This window comes from Eleutherodactylus coqui, chromosome 12, assembly GCF_035609145.1.
Source record: "Eleutherodactylus coqui strain aEleCoq1 chromosome 12, aEleCoq1.hap1, whole genome shotgun sequence".
NCBI classification, from domain to species: domain Eukaryota; kingdom Metazoa; phylum Chordata; class Amphibia; order Anura; family Eleutherodactylidae; genus Eleutherodactylus; species Eleutherodactylus coqui.
In genome coordinates, this window is record NC_089848.1 from 112,372,058 (window position 1) to 112,391,105 (window position 19,048).

Genomic DNA, 19,048 nt, shown 5'->3' on the forward strand with positions numbered 1-19,048 from the left:
GAAGTTCCCTGCAAACCATAAAGGCAGCCGCTTTGCGCTCGGAAACAGAGCCGGGGGAAGACAGTATGTCGCTGGATAGTCAGAGCACCCTCCTGTCTATATCTCAGCGCGTTCAGGAGGAGGAGCATGAGGAGGATGAGGAGGAGGGGGAAGAGACAGCTTGGCCCACTGCTGACAGTACCCATGCTGCTTGCCTGTCATTATTTCAGCGTGTATGGCCTGAGGAGGAGGAGGAGGAAGAGGAAGAGGAGGAGGAGGAGGAGGAGGAGGAGGAGGATCCTGAAAGTGATCTTCCTAGTGCGGACAGCCATGTGTTGCGTACAGGTACCCTGGCACACATGGCTGACTTCATGTTAGGATGCCTTTCTCGTGACCCTCGCATTACACGCATTCTGGCCACTACGGATTACTGGGTGTACACACTGCTCGACCCACGCTATAAGGAGAACCTTCCCACTCTCATTCCCGAAGAGGAAAGGGGTTCGAGAGTGTTGCTATACCACAGGACCCTGGTGGACAAGCTGATGGTAAAATTCCCATCCGACAGCGGTAGTGGCAGAAGGCGCAGTTCCGAGGGCCAGGTAGCAGGGGAGGTGCGTAGATCGAGCAGCATGTACAGCCCAGGCAGTGCAACAGTCTTTAAGGGCCTGGACAGCTTTATGGCTCCCCAGCAAGACTGTGTCACCGCTCCCCAGTCAAGGCTGAGTCGGCGGGAGCACTGTAAAAGGATGGTGAGGGAGTACGTAGCCGATCGCACGACCGTCCTCCATGACGCCTCTGCCCCCTACAACTACTGGGTGTCGAAGCTGGACACGTGGCCTGAACTAGCGCTGTATGCCCTGGAGGTGCTTGCTTGTCCTGCGGCTAGAGTCTTGTCGGAAAGGGTGTTTAGTGCGGCTGGGGGAATCATCACAGATAAGCGTACTCGCCTGTCAACCGACAGTGCCGACAGGCTAACACTCATCAAGATGAACAAAGCCTGGATTTCCCCAGACTTCTCTTCTCCACCAGCGGACAGCAGCGATACGTAAGCAATACGTTGGCTGCACCCGCGGATGGAAGCTACGTTCTCTCTCACCATCCAAAACGGTGACATTTCTGCTTCATCAATCTGTGTCTAATATTCCTCCTCCTCCTCCTGCTCCTCCTCCTGAAACCTCACGTAATCACGCTGAACGGGCAATTTTTCTTAGGGCCACAAGGCTCACTCATATAATTTTTCTAAACAATTTTTATGTGTTTCAATGTTCTTAAAAGCGTTGGAACTTTAACTTGAACCAATTTTTCGTTAAACTGGGCTGCCTCCAGGCCTAGTTACCACTTAAGCCACATTAACCAAAGCGATTAATGGGTTTCACCTGCCCTCTTGGTTGGGCATGGCCAATTTTTTGGATGTACATTAGTACTGTTGATACAGCAATTTTTGTGGGCCCTCACCTACAGTGTAATCAAATGAATTTTTAGCCCACCTGCATTACAGCTGACGTTACATCCGCTGTGTTGGGCAATGCAATGGGATATTTTTGTGTACCGCCGGTGGGTTCCAGGGAGCCACCCATGCTGTAGGTGCACACGGAGTTTAACCTACATGTGTCCACTTGTAAAGAACCCCAGTCTGACTGGGGCATGCAGTATGGGCCGAAGCCCACCTGCATTAAGCACGACATTACTACCTCAGCTGTGTTGGGCAATGCAATGGGATATTTCTATGTACCGCCAGTGGCTTCCTGGCACCCACCCATGCTGTGGGTCCACAGGGAATTATAAATGCATCTGTTTCCACTTGTAAAGAACCCCAGTCTGACTGGGGCATGCAGTGTGGGCCGAAGCCCACCTGCATTAAGCACGACATTACTACCTCAGCTGTGTTGGGCAATGCAATGGGATATTTTTATGTACCGCCGGTGGGTTCCAGGGAGCCACCCATGCTGTGGGTGCACAGGGACTTCACAATAGGGAGTTGTACCTGCCTGTGTCTATGAATTAAAAAGCCCGGTCTGACTGGGGCATGCAGACACCTTGACAGAATGAATAGTGTGTGGCACATAGGTTCCCCATTGCTATGCCCACGTGTGCAGCTCCTGATGGCGGTGGCACAGGATTATATTTCTCATTGCTTCTGTACAGCATTGTGGACTATCGCCCCGCCCCTTTTAAAGAGGGTCGCTGCCTAGCCGTGCCAACCCTCTGCAGTGTGTGCCTGCGGTTCCTCCTCATGGCAGACGCACTTATAAATAGACATGAGTGTGGCGTGGCATGAGGGCAGTTGAAGGCTGCGCAGGGACAATTTGGTGTGCGCTGTGGACACTGGGTCGTGCGGGGGGGTTGGGCAGCATGTAACCCAGGAGAAGTGGCAGCGGAGTGTCATGCAGGCAGTGATTGTGCTTTGTTGGAGGTAGTGTGGTGCTTAGCTAAGGTATGCATTGCTAATGAGGGCTTTTCAGAAGTAAAAGTTGTTGGGAGGGGGGGGGGGCCCACTCTTGCCGGTATTGTGGCTTAATAGTGGGACCTGTGAACTTGAGATGCAGCCCAACATGTAGCCCCTCGCCTGCCCTATCTATTTCTGTGTCGTTCCCATCACTTTCTTGAATTGCCCAGATTTTCACACATGAAAACCTTAGCGAGCATCGGCGAAATACAAAAATGCTCGGGTCGCCCATTGACTTCAATGGGATCGTTACTCGAAACGAACCCTCGAGCATCGCGATAATTTCGTCCCGAGTAACGAGCACCCGAGCATTTTGGTGCTCGCTCATCTCTAGTCACCATCCATCAGTGGCTGACATCTTTGGTATCGTTCACATGTGCAGGCTATTAGTATATGCAGTCACTCCTCCCAAATCTGGGCTGGGTTGAGTGGGTGACTGCATATTAGCCTGCCAGGAACAAGCTGCTCCTCCACATTATTGTCTGGCTGACTGCATATCTCCAGGGCTTATGGCCATTGCGCCTGCCCTACGGCGATTGTGCCGGTGGCGATTGTGCCTGCCTTATGGCGATCGTGCCTATGGCGACCGTGTCTGCTTTGCAGACCTTCACGTCTTGTATTTTTGGCTTTTTCTGTGAATAATGTTTTTGTTCTTTTCCCTCACCTCTGTGATTTTAAATATAATGTCTGAACAGAATGCAAATATACACAATATATTAATGCAGAGAACAAAGCTATTAATAAAACCAAAAAGTAGGGAAAACGGGTAATGATACGGTGATTTTGCACTGTAACTGATCATTAGGACCAGCCACCCCACCAGGAAATACTTTACCTTCCCTACATATCTCCGGTTCAGCCACTGCTGATTTTCACCGACTCTGACAACTGACACTTTTCCCAGTGCCTCCGTTGTGTTGGAGAGGTCGGGGGTCAAATCCTGTAATAATTGGCAGCAGCTAAGGAATGAGGTAAAGTCCTTCCTGGTGGGGTTGCTACCCTGCCAGATGTACAGGGAGCACTATTACTTTGGACCACTATTACTACTGGGAGCCATATTGACATTGAAGGGTGTCAATATTACTACTGAGGGCACTATTGCAATTGAGATCACTGGGGGCCACTATTACTCCTGGGGCACTATTATTTTTGAGAGCCACTATTAATATTGGAGGCCACTACTATCACTGTGGGGCCAGTATTACTCCTGGGGCACTATTATTTTTGAGAGCCACTATTACTACTGGAGGTCACTATTATCACTGGGGGCCACTATTAATACTGGGACCACTGGAGGTCACTATTATTTCTGGGGGCCACTATTACCACTGAGGGCACTTTTACCACAGGATGTCAATATTACTACTGAGGCAACTATTACCCCCAGGGGCAACTATTATTACTGGGGCACGGTTACCTCTGGGAGCCTCTATTACTACTTAAGGCCAATATTAACACTCTGGGCCACTATTACCACTGTAGGCCACTATTACTACTGGGACAACTTGTGGCCTCTATTACCACTGATGGCACTATTACTATTGGGGTAATAGTACTACTACTACTACTGGAACTGCTGTAGGCCATTATTACTATTGGGGGCCAATATTACTACTGTGGGCACTGAGAGGGCCCCCAGTATATGGCCACTGAGAAAGGGCACGATTACTATTGGGGCTATGGCTATCCAAGTCCACTGGACACTTATCACTCCATTTCTTTAGCCCACCAGGGAAGTTTTAATTAGTATGAAGTATTTTAATCCTATTTTCTGTTGTCTAAACCTGGGTGTGCCTTATAGTCAGGCATGTCTTATAGTCCAAAAAATACAGTAATTGTCAATGATTGTGTAGAGGAGCCCAGCTTAGTGAAATAAACTGGCCATATGAATGTGTTCTGGGAGGAGTACATTGATGGCCAGGATTATAGAGGAAGCAGTCAGCGGTGTAGGAGGAATGAGAAATTGCTGGAAGAAAGCCGGCTTATCCTTCTTCATAAACAGCCTCCTAATTTCCAAGTAACCTTGTTCGCGATTCCCTCATTAATGGTGTCCTTCTAACAGCAGTTCTTTAATCATTCCGATTCCTGGTGTTATTTTTGACAGTCAGCGACAGAGCAGGTCAATCTGGTCGTAGAATTATCATTTATCAGTAGTACCCAAATAACCAGGAAATAAGGCGCCATGACATCTGCATGGGACGCCGCATTCCTTCTCCTAAATAATGCAGATTGTGCTGACATATCCTTTTATAATGGGATTGTGCGACAAAGGCCCATGGATACGTTAGAATGTGGAATTATTGTGTTCACATAGACTGTGAAGCCTGGCGGCCATTTCTGTCATTTTTTATGAAACATTAAAATACAAAATGCAGAAACATCTGCAGGATGCAAATTTTCCCAGGGCAAGAGACATGGACCCCTTTTGCATGTTGCCCCACAGTTTTTACAGTTTTAGTGGTTTTATATATTTTTTAATAGCTTTCTGATTTTTTTAAATGGTTTTATAGGTTTAGCTTTTTTCATGGTTTTATACTTTTAGCTTTTTACAGTTTTTGTTTTTCAAGATTTTATAGGTGTTTGATGTGGAATTGAAAATGGCAGAATTCTGCATCAAGACCGGCAGATTTTGGTGCGGAATTCCGAGATGGCATATTCCTCAAATTTGTTGTGGAACGTTCTATCATGTGTAAAAGCACCCTAAAACTATAAACAAGATAGTTTTTTACAGATTTAGTTTTTTTAAAATCTTGTTTAGAGTTTTAGGGTGCTTTTACACATGATAGAACGTTCCACAACAAATTTCAGGAATATGCCATCTCGGAATTCCGCACCAAAATCTGCAGGTCTTGATGCAGAATTCTGCCATTTTCAATTCCACATCAAAATCTGCACATTTTGGTGCTGAATATTCCACAAGAGGGGCATATTCTATAACATTGTGGCAGAACTCCCATCCTGTGTGAAAGCACCCTTATAAGTTTTTGGTTCTTTTTACGTTTTGTTTAATGGTTTTATGTTGTTTTTTATACTTCTATATTTTTTCTGGCTTTAGAGTTTTGTTTTCTTTTATAATTTTATATATTTTTATGGTTATCGTCCATTAAACGGGCTGCACTGGGCCTCCTTCATTTGAATATATTCATACAGCCGATTAACTTGTGGATTTGACATGGAATTCATGTTGCTTCTGCATCCAATCAGAATCCTAAAAGGGTAGCATTCACTTTAATGGAAATCTGCAGTCTGTACGACATGGATTTTTTTTCACTTGTGGATTTGGAATCTGCGTATTGAAAAGAATAAGTAATGGCTGCATGGTGGCTCAGTGGTTGGCACTGTCCTCTTGTAGTAATGGGTTCAAATTTCACCAAGGGCAATATCTGCATAGAGCTTGCATGCTGTCCTTGTGTTTGTCGGTTTTCTTCTTGTACTCTCCAACTCCAAAAACATACTAACAGGTCAAACATGGCAAGAAAAATAATGGCAGCACTTGGTGCTATTTTTTCGATAACTTGCCGGCGACCCAACGAACTACACAGTCGGTGTAACTTCAGTGTCTGTCACGTAAGAGATCCAGCACTACCGTCATTTTGTTCCGATGTCAGAGCCGAACAACTGAATAGTGAACAGAGCCTACAAAGCAAATAGCAGGGTTTAATGTGCAACTCGGTACATTTGTTTTCATCTGTGTCAGAGCTAAAAGAGGGATTGTTGCAGCGATGAAAAATGTTTCTATACATAATGCTGTAATTAGGCCAGATACTGCAGGGAGCATCATCTTATGCATAAGACATTACATCCTGAAGCCGACAAAGACGGCTAGTAAACTATTGCGTTACATGAAAAATACTGTCAGCTACACGAAGAACAAACAGAAGAGATAATTAACGGAACTTCAGAAATTTACACTCCACATTGCGTATTCTATTTTATGGAATTCTGCTTCTAATCACATGCACAGTTACATTGATAGAAAGATAATACGGCGCGCTAAACTGCAGGGGATATTTAAGGATGCTATTCTGCGCATCAGGAGGAAATGCCCATTAATTTATTATCTGCATTTAAGCTGCTTAATGACCCTTATATCGTACCTTTCACCAGCACCATGGAGGCTTCTATTTTGTTGGCCTAACAAGCTTCACTCTGTTACTAGCCAGCAATAATACCATGTGACAAATGCACTAAATAGCTTATTTATTAGCGCCCCCGACCCTTGGAGCTTCACTAAATAGAAATTAGACCTGTAAACCCGGAGTGCAGCATAAAGTCATGTAAAAACTTGCGCCAGGGTAGGGAACCGCCTAAAAAAATATCTACTACTTTCACTGTGTTTCCAATTTTACAATGCCGACCATGTCCCTTCCACTTTGATACTCCTTATACAGGAAGTGATGATATGTTCACCACTCCTATGCCGCTGCAGCCAATCCCTTGTCTTTCGCGATCACATGCACACATGACCGCTGAAGTCAGTGATTAGCTGAAACAGTCATATGAGTGATGATTGTGACGTCACCACTTCCTGTGTCAGTGGGGACTGGAGTGAGCAAAGGGGACGACGCTCTATTAGGCTGGGGCGGATTTGCTGCGAAATTTCTGTGCTGAAATTTACTGCAGCAAATCCTCTGTGGCCGCTAATCTCGAGATTAGCTAGACATGTGGAGGAGATTTGTCAAAAATCTCGTCCACATGGGGTGGCGAATCCGTCGCGGCAAAGCCGGCACTGCATCGTGGATTCCCGGGACGCAGCATGTCCGTTTTTTTTTTCCAGCTGCGGCAGCGCTCTCCTTCACGGGAGAGCTGGCCGCAACAGAAAAGCATGCGACAAAGCTGCTCCAAAACCCACGGCTAAGTGACGCGGGTTTTGAAGCTGCGTTTTCCCGGTGGAAATTCACGTTTTTTCGCTGCGGCAAAACCTGCAAGATTTCCATCGAGAATATGACCCGTGTGACCCCAACCTTAGAGGTACGTTGGAAAGGTAAATAAATTTTTTTTATGCTATTCCCTACCCTGGGGCAAGTTTTCTGAATGTTGGAAAACCCTTCAAAGTGGGCCATCAGTAAAAAAATTCTACTAATATTGCATTATATTTATAATCCCATTTAAAAAATATGGCATGAAAATCTACGTATATCACAATGCGCTTGGCCTTTACTGTCCCCTTAAGACAAAGGTACCGTAATGCAGTTTACCTCCTATTTTATCCTTAAAGGGGTTTTGCCACTGCCTAAAATTTTTTCACAATCACTCTGTGCTTCCTGGTTGCTGCTGACCAGGACATGTGACTCATGCAGCCAATCACTGGCTATAGGAGGTCACTGCTGTGGCTGGTGATTGGCTGCGGAAGTCATATGTTCTGGTTAGCAGCAACCAAGAAGGACAGAGCGGTTGAGAAGCAGTTTTAGATAGTGGGAAGACTCATTTAAGAAGAACCGATCATCATTTATGATCACCTAAATTACATGAACTTTTTTATTATTTTTTTTCAGGACTTTCATCTTTGACTTCAGCCTCAACGTTTACCCATGTTCTAAAAGCACCACAACATAAGCTAGTAGTTACTCCAAGACCTGAATCTGACAAGGTAACTGCAATATTGTACATATGTTAGAAATAGTTTTAGATTTATGTAGTCATAGATGTGGAGATTTACCTGATTTACTATGGAACGTACATATCTTCATATGTATGAAGGAGATCCAACAGCCATATTGTGCTTGGGTCATTTCTTACCAAGCTGGTAGGTAACACATCCAAATCTTCACACCACTCTGGAGATTCTGTTGTGTCACCTTTTCATACTGAAAATGGGAATATGGAGCAATGCCTATGCAGAGCCACCTATTGGAAGGCAGCATTCCAGTAAGTCAATGTCAGACCTATTAACAAGTCTTGTAACAATGACTGGGAACATAAGCCAAAACTAGAGTCTTCTCCAGAAGGAAAAGGTATCCACGTACAGATAGACTGTGTTGAGGTTTCTGCCCCTCCTCAGTGTGCAGTAGGTTGCTGGTTGGCTGGCTATGATGTGGGTCGGAAGGGGTAAAGTTTTTCCTTAGGGAGAGCACCTTGTAGGTGTGAAAGATTTTAGGTCATAGATGCTCCTCTGGGAAATTTATGCAGATGGAAGAAGGAACAATGCTTCTACAACCTCCAATAGGTGGTGCTGTAGAGGTATTGATCCATCTTTGTATTTGCATAATTCCAAGACATGCACAGATGGCCTTGTAAGACTTCTTACACCTTCTAGGTGCTCTCCCTAAGGAGAAACTTTACCTTCTTATACTGACGAGTGGCTTGTGTGTGCAGTATATTGTTTTTTACTACCAGTGGCATAAATAGAAGAGATCACCCCATATTATGGCGTTTGCTCTCGTCACCAAAGACAGGACGGCCTGGTGTGTTTCCCATTCTTTTTAGTGTAAAACGACCTTTGGGGCAATTCTACACTTCTTTTTTTTTTGCTAAAAATTCTATTCCTCTTTGGAGGAACTTTCTGTGTATGTTCTCACTACCTAGCTACCAATTCCTAGTGCTAGGGCAGAAATTTCCAATTAAAGGGAACATGCCACCAGATTTCACCCTTGGAAACCATTGGCAACATGAAGAAAGCATTAAAAAAATGGACCCATTATGGGCTGGTCAGACAGGCAATGTGGATTCGCCTTGCCACACACCGGTTTAGCTTTGGGCTAAATGAGGTGGCAACACCTGGAGAACCCCAGTTTTTTACACTTGACCCCTCCAAATGTAATGCCAGCTTTGCTGCAGGGTCTCCAGGTCATTACACACAGATAGTCCTGGCTGTGTGGCAACTGACACTGCACCGAGCCGAGGTGCAGTACTTGCAGGTCTAAACAGATGCGTATAGGTGACACAGGCTTGCATCAGGACTGGCAGCACAGGGGAGTAAACAAGGTCCAGGCTATAGTTCAGGGCAGACAGCAAACAAAGCAGAGTCCAGAGGTCAGGGATCATAGAAGTCAGGATAGTCAGGAATAGCACAGGTAGAAACCAGGGACACACAAACATATTGGCAGGAGACCAATTGCTTACGCATCATCCATAGCTGGGAGGATGCCTAATATAGCATAGGAGTGCTGGGGAAGATTAGGGGAGCATGCGCTGGCCCTTTAAGAAAGGTTCACGAGTGCATATGAGCCCTAGGGGCAGTAGCCTGGGAGCAAGCAAAGGAGAAGCGTACACTACGCAGATGTCTACCGACCACACACCCTGGAGCAGGTTAGCGACCATTTAAAAAAAAAATCCCACACCATATGCTAATTAGATTTCAACAGTCATGTAGGTGTACCTGGACTGTGCTGGCTTCCTGGAGTCTTCTCCATATGCTGACCCCATGTGGAAGATGTCCACTATGTAATCCACAGACCAGTGAATTACCAATGCCCAAGTCTGCTCTGTGGGGCACATGCATATAGAAGTCTGATGAAACTGCCAACAACAGGGCCAAAAAAAAACATTTATGCGCCCCTCAGGTTCTGACTTTCAAAACATTGGCATTTCACAGGCTTGTAGATGATATAGGAAGTGAAGTCCACATCAATCAGGGAAAGGGGCCGGCTTATTGGACTAGCATAAAAAAGTATAATATAGTGCAATACAGAAATATTGCAGTTTGATGTACAACTGATGAAGTGATTACAAGTTCAAGTATTCTAGGGGGACTAAAAAAAACAAGTAAAATAAGTTTTATGCAATTTTTAAAAATCTATTAAAAAAACTGAGTAAAAAAAAAAAAAGGCCTGTCCCCATTTTTCACATAAAAAATAACATAATTGGAATCTCTGCATCCTTAGGCCTTAGTCAGACGGGCGTTTTTAGCCGCGATTTGCGCATGCGTCCGGCGATTTTATGAAACCATTACTTTGCAATGGTATCGGACACATGAGCGCTTTTTATGCGCTCGTCCGATAAATTATAGAACAAAAAATCGCAGATCGCACCTATCTGCGATCTGCGATTCCTGTTCTCTTCTCTATATGCGCTCAATGGGGCCGGCGGCAGCAGCTCCGACCCCATTGAGAACATATAGAAGACAAATCATTCTTCTCTGCCACAGCTGTAACAGCTGTGACAGAGAAGAACGATGTTTGCCCATTGAATTCAATGGAGCGGCAATACAGCCGCTCCATTGAAAGCAATGGGCTGCCGGCGTGCGCGGGGTGAATTGTCGGGAAGGGGTTAAATATATAAACCCTTCCCTGCAATTCATCCTAAAATGTGTTAAAATAAAAAAAAATGGTATACTCACCTTTCCGCTGCAGCCGGAGTCCAGCCGCGGCCGCTGTCAGTTCTCCTGAACTGCTTCTTGGCACTATTCAGCCGGAGGGGCTTTAAAATCCCTGCCTGCTGAATGGTCTGCCTCTGATTGGTCACAGCCCTTACCAATCAGAGGCAGGTTTCACTCACACACCCATTCATGAATTCATGAATGGGTGAGTGACTGCTGCCTCTCAGCGCTGAGCCAATCAGGGGCAGGTCTGACTCACATCCATTCATGAATGCATGAATGGGTGTGAGTGAGGCATGCCTCTGATTGGCTCAGCGCTGAGCCAATCAGGGGGCAGGTCTGACTCACACCCCCTTCACACCCACTGCAGGACGGCCGCACGGAGCTCCGGCTGTCGGCAGAAGGTGAGTATACAATTTTTTTAAATTTTAACACATTTTAGGATGCATTGCAGGTAAGGGCTTATATATTTAAGCCCTTACCGACAATTCATCCCGGGCTCGCCCGCAGCGCATTGCATTAAATGGAGTCGGCTCTATTGCCGTCTCCATTAAATGCAATGCGCTGGACAGCTCCGGCCCGTTTCTAATGAAACGCGGCTAGGAGCAGATTTTCGGGCGATTTGCGGGCGACTTGCGCGCACCGGTCACGCGATTTGCGGATGCGCATCCGTCATGCGATCCGCAAATCGCGCGAAAAATCGCCCGTCTGACTAAGGCCTTAAAGTTTAAAATATTACATTATTGATCCCGCCTGCTGAATGTCATAAAGAAGAAAAATACACAATGCCAGAATTGTGAGGGTTTTCTGTCTCCGTCTCCTTAAAAAAAATGAATAAAAAGTAATCAAATATCCGTGTGTACGCAAAGTGGTACCAATAGAGAAACTGCAGTTCAACCTGAAAAAACAAGCTCACGCACAGCGCCATCAATAAAAAAAATGTTAAAAAATTAGTCTCATAAGATAGTGACGAAAGCAGTTTTTCTTAGATTTTTAATTTTTAAAAAGTATTAAAACATTCAAAAACTCTATAAATTTGGTTTTGCCGTAATCACACTGACCCACATAATAAAGTAAACACATTTTTATTGTACCATGAACCCTGTAAAAACAAAACCCCCAAGACAAGGGCGCAGTGCATTTTTTTTCATTTCATTTCACCCCCACCTAAAAATGTTTTTCACAGTATTATCTAGTACTATTAAATATAATTAATCCCACAAAAAACAAATCCTCATACAGCGGTGTTGACAGAAAAATAAAAAAGTTATAGTTGTTGTCAAGCAATAATGAGAAAACGAAAATGTGAATAATTGCTGGTCATTACAGAGTTTATGAAGTGATTCACAGGCTCCAACTTAAATGCCTGCGTCTTTAGATATACGAGGTGCATTCAACTTCTAAGGTCCCCTAATTTTCTTCTAAACAAAACGACTTACCCCAGAAAGCTTAAAGTATCGTCTCTTCTCAACATAATCTCCCATTTGATGTAGACATTTTTCACACCATTGACACCATGACTGCTGCGAACGCTTCTTCAGGGGATCTGTATTGCCTCCTTGAAAATCGATAATGCAAGAGAGGTACAACTGGAAAATGTGCCACCAGGGAAAGCATCCTTCAATGTTGGTAAAAGCCAAGACTCGCTGGGTACAAGGTCAGGTGTAAGGAAAATGAGTAGAGATGAGCGAGCGCCAAAATGCTTGGGTCCTCGTTATTCGAGTCGAGCTTTTCGTAAAATTCGAAAGCTCTATTCGAGTAACGAACCACATTGACTACAATGGGAGACTCGAGCATTTTTGTATGGAACCTGCCGATTACCGAGCTTTTTTTTTTCTTTCCTTCTCTCTCTCTTCTCTCTCTCTTCTGTCTCTCTTCTCTCTCTCCCCTCTCTCTCTCTCTCTCCCCCCCCCCCCTCTCTCTCCCCCTCTCTCTCTCTCTCTCCCTCTCCTCCGCCAAGCCAGCCACAAACTACCATTGACGTGTGCAGCGTCGCAGCGGGGAGGGGCCAGAACTGGGGCGGGGTAGAACACGGCGTGATGCTCGCTCAAGTAGCGAGCACCATCGAGTATGATAATACTCAAACGAGCATCAAGCTCAGCAGAGTATGTTCACTCAACTCTAAAGATGAGGAACCACTTCAAAGTGGTTATCATGAAGAAACCCATGGATAATGGCTGCCAGATGAGCAGGAGCGTTGTCTTCAGGGATTAGTAGGACCCACCTTAAGGAAACCTTCCGGGTCTTTGTGTACGATGGTGTGCACAGATCCTACAAAAATGTCGGCTTTGCAGGCAGTCTCTTCCACAGTCAGTTGGCGGTCCACCATAACCACTTGCTGCACTTATCCAATAAAGGTTTCGGACCAGCTGGTGCATGTCCTAGGCTCCTCTGGTTCATTCTCACACAACATTCAGCCTTCTTAGAACTTTTGCACTCATGAATGCACATTTTTTACATCCATGGCACCTTTATTGCATAGTGTGATTGTTCTCAGTAAGAGAAACCAAGTCATCTTGTAGATATGATACCTTTTAATGGCTAACAAAAATACATGATGTTACAGCAAGCTTTCATAATATCCCCTTTCTCGGGCTAATGAATGAACTAGTTTGGATGGCACATAATTATAACGTACAGATGCAGAGATGAGGGGGACATCCCTCTTGATCTAAATAAATGTTCACACACGGAAATTTGGGACTTAAAAAAGCACAAGACAGACTGAGCAGAGAGATAAATACTAAATCAGTCCACTGAGCAGAGGAATGTGACAGTTTTATGATGTCTCTTATCTCTGACGCATATAGAAGAGGATCAAAGAAGATGGAAATACTACCTCAGCAGCACCACCTACTGGATGGAAGCATTCTTACAATCAATTTCTGAATTTTTATGAGAAAACAAAAAAATGATTGGGAAGGGGACACCCTTTATTGCATGTTTCACTCAACTGACGAGTAAAAAAATGGATGACTGTACGTTATCCTTGGATTGTGAACATCACCATTTTAAGTATTGAAGAGCTTCTAACGCCAGCCGTGGTCATGTGGGTCTTGTGCACCGGACAATGCTGCCATCTTTCACACTAAACCCCAAAGAATGCCGGTGTCTTCTAAAACGTGTCCCATGTTTCTATACCTTCTTAATCCAGAGGAAAAGAATTTGGAGGCCTTAGAACTTGAATTCGTCTTGTGCAAAATATACAGTCTCCGCAATGTGATGTGTCAGTCACACACCCATTCATAAATTCATGAATGGGTGTGTGAGTGGAATCTGCCTCTGATTGGTCAGGCTGTAACCAATTAGAGGCAGCTCATTCAGCAGGCGGGGATTTTAAATCCCCGGCTGCTGAATACTACTCACAGCTGTTCAGAGCAGTTCAGGAGGACTGCCGCTAGCCGCACTGAACTCCGTCTGCCGGGACGAGGTGAGTGTATATATATATATATATATATTTTTTTTAACACATTTCTGGATGAATTGCAGGGAAGGGCTTATATATTTAACCCCTTCCCGACAATTCATCCCGCGATCGCCGGCAGCCCATTGCTTTTAATGGAGCCGGCTGTATTGCCGGCTCCATTGAATTCAATGGGCTAACATCGTTCTGCCGGGACAAGGTGAGTATATATATATTTTTTTTTACACATTTCTGGAAGAATTGCAGGGAAGGGCTTATATATTTAAGCCCTTCCCGACAATTCATCCCGCGCTCGCCGGCAGGACATTGCTTTCAATGGAGCCGGCTGTATTGCCGGCTCCATTGAATTCAATGGTCAGTGCTCGTTTAATCGAGACGAGTACCGCGTGGTGCTCGTCTCGAGTAACGAGCATCTCGAGCACCCTAATACTCGAACGAGCATCAAGCTCATCTCTAGTCATTATTGTTTTCTGAAATGATGAAATTTGAACAATATTATCAAAAATGTCTACAATGCAGCAATAATAAAAAAAAATTCAGTCTGCGTAATGATCTTAGAGACCGGACCGCTGTGAGCATTGTGAGACAGGACGGTACACACAGTAGATATATACGGAAATTATGTGCTGATTTATATGCAAACACACAGCTAAATCCAGAATGTGGAATTCTCCATCATTACCGCATCTCAACTAGTATGGAGAAAGATTCCCCGACTGCGGGCTGTCACCGGTCTCCGGATGGGGGATGGATTTATTAGCACTTGCTGGGACAGATCAAGGTGATGTGAGAGATGACAGAGAGACTCACACTGATACTCCAGATTACAGTGGGAACATTTTACAGCTGTGACATTTCTACCAGAGGCTGAATGTCTAATTAAATTCATGTTGGAAATGTATTTTTTAATTGTGTGTTTGACCAATTTTTCCAACATATTAACCCCTTAAGGACCAGGTTGTTTCGTACCTTAAGGACCAGACACTTTTTAGGGATTTTACCCATGTGGCGGTTTTACTGCTCCATTTCTTTTCCTTTAGCTACCAAAATTATTTTTGCAGCGTTTTTTTTTCCCGTGACATATAGAACTATTTTTTAAATATCTTTTTCACTGACTTTTTTTCCCGTTTTTTAGTTTTATTGTGGGTAAAATGCTTAAAAAAAAGAATTTTTTTTAACATTTATAGTTTTTTTTTTTAAATTGTTTTTATATTTACACTAAAATAAAGTATGGGAATGGGTTCCTCTATTTGTTTCGGACGTTTTGATATATAGTATGTATGGTTTTGGTTTACAGGGCGCATACGGCAACGGTTTTTCTTGGCGTCTGCTTTGTGTTATTCTCTTTCTTCTGTATGTATTGTTGTTTTATTCTGTTGTTTTGTTTTACTGATGTATGTAATTGTGTATTTTACTATCTATGTCCCCCATGACGTCATATAAGACCTTTGGGGGACATTCACTTTTTTTTTTTTTTAACTTAATTTGACACTTTCCCACTATAGCTGGGGTGTCCATAGGAATCCTAGTTACAGGGGAAAGCAACCAATGTGGTGACATTAGTCACCTGCAGAGCTGCCAGGGTCTAAGTCTGACCCTCCAGCTCTGCATAGCAGGGAATCCCAGGAGGTCACATGACCCCCCGAGGCTCCCATAGTGAAAGTAAATGTTACATTCACTTTCCCCATACAGTGCTCATTGAGCACTGTATATCAGGGTAACAGAAGGCAGGAAGGGTTAAAAATCCTCCTACCTTCTGCTCCGGGTTATCAGCTGTCACTAACAGCTGATAACCCGTTCCTGCCCTCTGACTGATTGCAGAGGCAGGAGACTTAGAGCACCGCTGTATTTTTACTATCGGCAGTGCTCTAAGCCCAGGACCAGCCGCCGTATATATACAGTGGCTGGTCCTAAATGGGTTAAATAACCTGATGCCTAAAATAAAATTTCTTCGTGAAAAATAAAATATATAGAACAAGATGAAAATTGCAGAAAAATCGTATCACAACCAAGCGAGACGAAATATAGAGACATTTTCAGTCTTTACATGAATGGAACTTCCCTGTATGTAAATTACACCGTGGAGTATAAAATCATGTGACAAGTTTTCTGTGGCTCAGTTCCAATGTGAATCCACATTAGATTGGAAAATCCGGCAATCTGAGTGACTCCCAACGAGGCTGGTCAATGGTGCTAGACTAGCCGGGGCCGGGATGTCACTGCCAACCATGTGGGGTTTTCTCATGTAACAGTGTGGAGAGCATATCAACAATAGTGTAATCGAGGAAAGACATCCAACAAAAAGGGGTTCCTGGGTCAGAGGAGGATGTCAGGAATCACTCCGATCAACAGGTGTTGCACAATCAAAAGCAGCTAAGTACAATGAACCCGGTGGGTATGGAGCGGGATCAGTGCTTAAAGGGGTTGTCCCGCGCCGCAACAAGTTTTTTTTTTTTCTTCAACCCCCCCCCCCCCCCCCCCGTTCGGCGCGAGACAACCCTGATGCAGGGGTTAAAAAAGAACACCGGACAGCGCTTACCTGAAGCCCCGCGCTCCGGTGACTTCTTACTTACCTGCTGAAGATGGCCACCGGCATCTTCTCCCTCGGTGGACCGCAGGGCTTTTGTGCGGTCCATTGCCGATTCCAGCCTCCTGATTGGCTGGAATCGGCACGTGATGGGGCGGAGCTACACGGAGCCCCATTGAGAAAAGGAGAAGACCCGGACTGCGCAAGCGCGTCTAATTTGGCCATTAGACGGCGAAAATTAGAGGGCAACCATGGAGACGAGGACGCCAGCAACGGAGCAGGTAAGTGAATAACTTTTGATAACTTCTGTATGGCTCATAATTAATGCACAATGTACATTACAAAGTGCATTCATATGGCCATACAGAAGTGTATAGACCCACTTGCTGCCGCAGGACAACCCCTTTAAGCTAATTCATGCTTCCTGAGGTTACCGATGTTGTATGACTCCACAGACTAGGATTCACGGGAGATGGAGCATGAGGAAATGATGGATCACTTACAAGGACAGTGTACCTGTATCAGCTGGAGTCATGTTCTATGAGCGAAACTTGAATTTTGGCCAGTATTACATGACCGTAATACTCCAGAATTACTCGTGCAAATCCCCTATGACCAAAACTAACAGGACCGTGGATAGATCCCTATAATTCTTTGACTTCCGGTAATTAGACCGGAGTCGGACTACGATATGTGGGTGTAATACAGGTGCAAATGTCCTACCAAAAGTCATAAATGGTGGTAGTGTGGTGCTGTGGTGATGCTGAGAAAACATGCTAGTTGTATTAATTCTTACTCATATATTTCTCCCCAGGTTTACCAACCGTTACTGGAGCGCTATGCCGAATGCGAGAGTGCGGTGATTCAGGCATCCAAGATCATAAATAATTGAAGAAGCAGCACAGGGGGGAAAAGAAGTTCTTTACGATGACATCAGATGAATAAAATCTTCACGACATTTTGGCCGACACAGCGAACTTTGTGAAGATCATGTGAAAAGTCACCACAATCTCTGCATCTAATGCAAAAATAGAAAGTGAATGCAATAAAGTTCATTAAAAGTTTAGTGTGTGGTGCCTTAATGAGGTGAGGAATACATGAACAGAACAGTTTATTCTGAGAGTCCTAATGATGCTTAGGGTGCTATTACATGAAGCATCTCTTCCCTGAAAAACACAGGCAGAGAAACGCTGATTGCGGCCGGCACTTGGACTCATCCATTCAAACATTATGAGTCCAGGGGTCGGCTCTAACTAGCATGTCTCCGCCTGCTTTTTGCTGGGAAGAAACATTGCTGTGTCAGGATGCTTTCACGCAGACGCCAATGTTTCTGCAGGATGCTGCAGAATTTGCTGTTGCTGAAATCTGTACCAAAATCTGCATGGTTCAATTCAGATATATTGATGTGCCATTTTCAATTCTGCATCAAAATCTGCAGGTTAGTCATTCAGATGACTAAAAATTTCGCATTTCGATGGAGAATTTTTCACAGAACCACAAATTTGTCTGTGTCATGCAGAAATATTCTGCCCTTTTGAAAGCATCCCAATAGTAGCTAAAGGTAAATGCAGCATCGCTTCGTAGATAAATGAAAGAATGCTGCAATCAAAGGTTTCCTAAATTGGATTTAAGGTGTCAAAACCTCAAGGATGTGTGTCCACATTGTCTTCTCTTGCTCTCTGCCATATTTTCCAGTAACCACATTTCTAAAAGAATTTAAAGCTGGCCATGCACTTTAGAGAATGGTCTCCCAAAACGGACGATTTGGGCTTTTTCAAGTGACCATCAGCTGCAGAATTAACGTGAACAATCATTCGCGATGAATGATGGTGGACCATGGTCTACCAGAAATGTGATCTGGCCTGAAAATTTCAGCTAATGATGCCATATTTTGTAGGCCTATAAAATAAAGAAATAAGGCATACTCACCTGATCCTGCTCCCCTTGCTGCTTCTGTTGTTCTGGTGGCTGGTCCTCTACTGGTCATTAAAGGGCTATTCCCATCTCAGCAATTTCCATCTCGATCAAATATGGGATTGACAAGGCAACTATCAGGCGGAATCAAAACTGTGAGTGATCCTACTCAGAGAGTGGTAAATGGCTGCACATCCAAGTGGAAGAATGTCTCAAGTGGGGTACCACAAGGCTCTGTCCTGGGCCCAGTGTTCAACATTTTTATAAATGATCTGGAGGAGGGAATTGAGGGGAAGCTCATCAAATTTGCTGATGACACAAAGCTAGGAGATATAGCTAACACTAGGGAAGAAAAAAGAGAGGATTCAAAAAGATCTGAACAAGCTTGAACAGTGGGCGGCGACTAACAGTATGGTATTTAACAAGGAGAAATGTAAGATCCTATATCTGGGCAAGAAAAATGAAAATAGCAAATACAGAATCGGAGGAACTGGGCTA

General features: G+C 44.4%; 1 protein-coding gene across 5 annotated transcripts in view; it reads left to right on the forward strand.

Moving 5' to 3' along the window:
• XYLB (xylulokinase) overlaps nt 1–17,702 on the forward strand; it is a 138,901-nt gene extending 121,199 nt beyond the window's left edge. For 4 of the 5 annotated variants that reach the window (XM_066584847.1, XM_066584846.1, XM_066584848.1 and 1 more), the window contains exons 19-20: nt 7,924–8,018; nt 17,451–17,702. In XM_066584847.1, the coding sequence (XP_066440944.1) occupies nt 7,924–8,018; nt 17,451–17,528 (173 nt within the window). In that variant the 3' untranslated portion in view covers nt 17,529–17,702. Of the gene's footprint in view, nt 1–7,923; nt 8,019–17,450 lie in introns of those variants that run through there. The other variant, XR_010787317.1, reaches the window with a different exon arrangement.
• The last annotated feature ends 1,346 nt before the right edge of the window (nt 17,703–19,048 follow it).